At 37.5% G+C, this 5,572-nt stretch overlaps 2 protein-coding genes across 5 annotated transcripts in view; one reads left to right on the forward strand and one right to left on the reverse strand.

The window, feature by feature from the left end:
• LOC110441054 (zinc finger BED domain-containing protein 1-like) overlaps positions 1-3,439 on the reverse strand; it is a 5,219-nt gene extending 1,780 nt beyond the window's left edge. Inside the window, exons 1-4 of one of the 4 annotated variants that reach the window (XR_002461820.1) lie at positions 2,777-3,439; positions 1,153-2,374; positions 520-706; positions 102-227 (exon numbers count right to left, since the gene is read on the reverse strand). Coding sequence is in view for 1 of the 4 variants with exons in the window: in XM_021484151.1 (XP_021339826.1) it covers positions 1,991-2,374; positions 2,777-2,947 (555 nt within the window). In the remaining 3 variants the exon portion in view is untranslated. The other 3 variants (XR_002461821.1, XR_002461822.1, XM_021484151.1) reach the window with 3 other exon arrangements.
• Positions 3,440-3,851: 412 nt separating this feature from the next.
• LOC110441055 (uncharacterized threonine-rich GPI-anchored glycoprotein PJ4664.02-like) lies at positions 3,852-5,566 on the forward strand (the record flags this gene model as incomplete). Its single annotated transcript, XM_021484152.1, has 3 exons — positions 3,852-4,005; positions 4,260-4,340; positions 5,153-5,566. Coding segments are annotated over exons 1-3 (609 nt in total), but the record flags the coding sequence as incomplete, so codon positions are not given.
• Positions 5,567-5,572: the final 6 nt, after the last annotated feature.

Here is a 5,572-nt window from a genome sequence, read left to right on the forward strand (position 1 = left end):
AAATCTCTCAAAATATATCATAAATGACATGGCAACCTTGTGTTGGCAACCATATTTTGTCATCAAAACATACAAATCAAACTGAATGTTATGGAAAAAACCTGCTGTGTCTTGTTACTGTGGCTTAAGTCTTGAACTTGAAACCCAGAGTTCTGACGTAATTCTATGATGTACTTGGTAACATTGTCCCTCTCTGCCAGCACATCACCGGAGGAAATTCCAGATCCCTACAAATCACTGCACATGATGTTACAGCTTTTCATACAGGCACAGAGTCACATAACTATATCTTATTTCCAGGTGGGTTTTTTTAACAGTTACAAAGGTACATGCAGGGACAATGTTTTACTTATCTGGTAATATGCCTATTACACAATAACCTATAACAAAAAATAGTAAAATAAAAACCATGAATACTTATATAATTACAACCTATACAAATCATGGTAATATAAAAATAAACAATATTTTCTGTATATTGTTGACTATACATCTCATTTATCAAAGAAAAAAACTAACCTCTGGTCCTTCTTCTTCACTCAAAGATGGAGACTCTAGTTGTTCAATTCTTCCTTCTGGAAGTGCTTCATCAGATGTAGGCCGATTTCTGGAACCCTTTGAAGCCCTGGGACCATCATGCCTTCTCTTCTTTGGTATCTGTCCAAAGTCATATTTCTAACTTCCGATTTGCACACTTTTCTTCATCCTTGTACAAAAGATACAAGAGATTAGGGGTAACTATTGCGGCCAATTTCACAATTGCAATATTATTGCTATCGCGGAAAAACTATTGCAATATTATTATTATTGCACATTTTATTGCGATAGTATTGCAATATTATTGGGTAGAAAACATTAAGCCGTAGTGTATGTTAACTATGTTTTAAATCACGAATTCCAAATGTAAATCAATGCTATCTAGGGTTTTCCCTTAAACAACTTACTGCCTTGTTTATGTAATGTTTCTATTTGTCTGTTGTCATTGTGTTTATAATTGATAAATACAGATGTAAAAATGATAAAAATCCACAAAAGATTGAAACTTAAACTCGCTTTTTAGTTTTTATTTGTCCTTAGAATCACTAAAATGACACTTCTATGGACCTTTGTCGCCTCTAGTTCAGTACTAGTATTGTTCATTGTTCAACATACAGTTTCCAGTTCTTCCTTAGAAAGATCATCTTGTCCACATAGTCAGGTCTCAATGCGGACCTCTGAGCAGTTACAATGTCGCCCGCCGTGGAAAAGACTCTCTGAAGGAACTGATGTTGCTGGTATGCACAGATACTGTTTAGCAAGCAAAGCCAACATAGGATACATTTCACAGTACTTGTCCCACCATTTTAAGGGATTGTCAGTAGCATTTATTGGTGGTTCCTTTTGGTAACTTATGACCTCCTGTTCACACAATTCCTCAGTTGATTTGGGTCCTACTACCTTGGTAATGTAGACATCGCCAAAGAGACTGGACATCGCACTAGGGGCGGATACACTGGTAGTGGAGGGTGACACTGAAGGGGAATCATCCAAAGACACTGGCAGTCTCGGTAGATCCGCATCAACTGGGTCTACATGGGTTGCATCATCTGTTGGTTCACTCTTGACAACGGTTTTAGCAGAAATTGCAGCACGTGTCAGGTTATGGAATGGAGGCGGTTGTAAGTTCTTGTTTTACATGTATGTCATCATACCTTCCTTTGAGATCACTAACCACGGCACGTTTCACCTGCTTTACCACTTCTGTGTCCTGATCCTTGATCACAATCAGAATGTTCACGAGCTGATGTTGAAGAGGCAACACCATGGACAGCGTAGGAATACTTTCCTCACATAGTACTGTAGTGGCTATCTTGAGTGGTGTAAGGACAGCCACAAGTTTCCTCTGCCGCAGTGACATCATTTAGGTCTAAGTAGATATGTCCTCCTCCTTTCCACGCAGGTCTTTTTCGGTGAGCGATGCATAAAATGCTGCCTGTTGTTCCAGAAACCTTCATGTCATATCTAAAGCAGAATTCCATCTTGTCTGTACATCAATAACTAATTTGTAAGAAGGCAATTGTAGAAGTTCTTGTTTTTGTTTAAGAACAGCTGCAGCTGTAGTGCTGCGATGGAAGTACGCAACAATACGTCTCATCCTTGCTAAGAGTTTGGACACTGTGTTCAGCTTTAGAGCTCGCCCACAGGCCAAGTTGAGGGTATGGGCGAAACATCCAACGCGTAATGTGGTTCCAAATTCTTTGGCAGCTACGCTCATGTTGGCAGCGTTATCACTGACAATAGGGGGGTTGGGTGGGAACAGTTCCCATTCGGTCACAGCTTCCTTCAGAACCGCTGCGATGTTACTATCAGTGTGGCTATCCGGCATAGCTTGGGGCTAAAACAAAAAATTGTAAAACAAAAATATATATTGGGTATTTTTAAATATTTTATATCCCCAGGCCCCTGTATAATATCAAATATATGAGCATTAGCACCTAGGCATTGACGCTTTAATCTTTATCCAGTAAAGTTATCTTCAATTAATTATTCTTTATAACGATAATTTTTATATTAAACGTTAGCTTACATACATATTGCAGGAGAAAAATTAAGGTGATTTATAAATTACAACTATGTTTAGGTGAAAAATCTTCTATAATATAGCATACTAGAAAATTGATTTGCATTACAAAGGGTTTTAAAACTGAACGTGAAATTTATTAATTGTATAGATAAATGGTTAAAATAAATATTTAAAAACAATGCTATTTTGTTACGTTATTCTATCTGTATTTACCTGAAGTACATAGTTTTTCATCTCCAACTTGGCGTCAATATGGCAACTCGTAATATTTATGTATGAGTCAGTGGCCCGGCTGGTCCAACCATCTGTGGTCAGTGACACGAACTGGCCCTTAAGTTCAGTCTTAAGTTTGTTCTTAACATCGACGTAGATTTTGGGTATCATTTTATCAGAAAAATGTTGCCTTGAGGGTATGACATACTTCGGTTCCAGTACATGAATCAAGTTCTTAAACCCAGCGTTTTCGACAATGCTAAACAGCCGTAAATCCTGCACAATAAATCGGGTATATCGCCCCGGTAATTGCTTTTCCTCTCAGAGATGTTGGAGAGATTTTAGTCACAAACATTGTCGCAAGGCCTAGAGTTTGTGCCGTCGAACTTGGAGTGGTTAACAATTTCCCCTGAGCTGCCGGAACTTGCAGAGGATCCTGATTCAGGGACGGGTGCTTCCGATGAATATGGTCGTTCAGGTTCGTCGTGTTAGAACAGTATTTCAGAATTGTTTCACAAAGGCTGCATGCAACTCTCTTCTTATCTACAATATCATTCTCTTTGACAAATCCAAAGTGTTTCCACACTGCAGCTTTTCCTTGTGCATTCTTGACAATCGTGATAGCAGACGCCATGTTCCTTTCTTTTAAATGAGAGTGACCTCCCCTTAATCTGTGTAGCGACTAGCGATATGAAACAAACATGGTGATGACTCGGACCATTTCGGGGAATTCCCCGACCGGAAGATGCTATTAATAACTATTGAAACAATCGATATCTGACGGAACAATCGGCAATAAATATTGAATTTTAATATACAATCGATGCATTGATACTGGGAAGGATTTATTGCAATCTATCGATATTTCGATGCATTGTTACACTCCTACTTGTCATATTTCCGGATATCGGAACTTTCCGTAAACGAGAAGGTTCCCGATTGAGATTAAAGATAAATCCAAAAGAGGTGGGCGGAAACACGTGATATGCCACGTGATTCTATTGTTCGTTCGGAAAGCATCATAATTGTAATTTTTCATTGTATAGTCAAGAAGACTCTAGAAGTCTCCCGAACGTCTTAACAACGGCGAGTATAGAATGCGGGAGATCTGAAAAATGAAAATGAAATTGTTTACAATTTCCCACTCGAACTTTATCAAAGTTAATAGCAGGAACATTGATTTAAATAACTTTCTTGGTTATATCTGGAAACCAGAAGCTTATTATAAGGTAAGTCTCGTTGTAAAAGCCAAGGATACATCAAATAGATTCTTCATTCCATGTCGGGCTCGTGTCCTCGTATCTTTGTTCGTGATGTTTGTTTTAAATGGGCTTAAGATACTTGCTCCATATATATCATTGGTGTAGTCACTTTAGAATTGTCAACGTATATTGTTTAACTCTGCCTACTGTATTGTACGGAGTTAAAGTTAGTGTTTAATAAAAGAACACACCAGAATCTTTTTAATATTCCCGATTTCCAGAACCAAATATTCAAGGATGTATGGACAAAAGAGCGACCAGGACTGTTGCGGCAGTATGTTGCTGAAGTTGCACTCAATCAGGTAATGCAATCCATACTAGAATAAAGTTTTTATTTATTCCATATTATAAGACATACTATATATATTTCCACACCAAGCACAGAGTCTAAAATTCTGTCGATAATTAACAATAATAGTATTATATAAACATAGTATTGGGGTTATTGTTTATATCTCCATTATTGGTAATTATTGACAATAACAGACTTACATGTATGTGTACCAAGTTAATATATATGTTCAAGGACAACAAATAAAGATTCCTCTATACTTTGATCAAAGATTCTTTATTAAAAAATTCCTGTTTAATATTTAATGTAATCTTTAAATGTATACTCCTGATTTTGAAAAGAAGGATTTAGAGTACTCTTCTATACTTCCTCACTAAATAAGGACTAACAACATTAAATTTTAAACAAAATTGCAGACAGCAGAAAACCAACTGAATTATTTTCATCATTTTAATATCGTGTTTTGGTTTGCGACCAGCCCAACCCTCCATCACCTTCCCCCTAATATTATGATATCTTATTGCAGCTGACTGTCATCCTAAAATTCTACAGGTCCTGGGACCTTCTCTTCTCCCACTTGTGACTTCAACCCTAGACTTCACTTTCAATTTCAATCCCCCCATCAACCCCAACCCCCATGGCAGATACCGAGCCGTTGCATACACAATATCAAATATGAATCTCTTATGTTGTATCACAACATATGAAAATGTAAACACTATTGTTGCTTGTTTATATAACATGTAATTATTTGAAATCTTAATCTTATAGACATTCACAATTTACTGAGTGAAATTTTCTAACAATTTTTCCTGTTTCAAGGCACACCAAGACCCAAAATCGTCAACAGCTATAGAGGTGATACAAGCAATGACCCCTGTAACACAAGTAAAGTTGACATCAGTTATAAACCCTCCTTCATCATCATCAGTACAGGTGACACCAGTAATGACCTATCCTTCATCACCAGTGCAGGTGACACCAGTAATGACTTCATCATCACCAGTACAGATAAAACCAGTAATGAACCCTATTTCATCACCAGTACAGATGGCACCAGTAATGAACCCCATTTCATCACCAGTACAGATAAAACCAGTAATGGCTTCATCATCACCAGTACAGATGACACCAGTTATGACTTCATCATCACCAGTACAGATGACACCAGTTATGACCTATCCTTCATCACCAGTACAGATGACACCAGTAATGACTTCATCATCACCAGTACAGGTGACA

Source organism: Mizuhopecten yessoensis, unplaced genomic scaffold, assembly GCF_002113885.1.
Source record: "Mizuhopecten yessoensis strain PY_sf001 unplaced genomic scaffold, ASM211388v2 scaffold715239, whole genome shotgun sequence".
Lineage (NCBI taxonomy): Eukaryota > Metazoa > Mollusca > Bivalvia > Pectinida > Pectinidae > Mizuhopecten > Mizuhopecten yessoensis.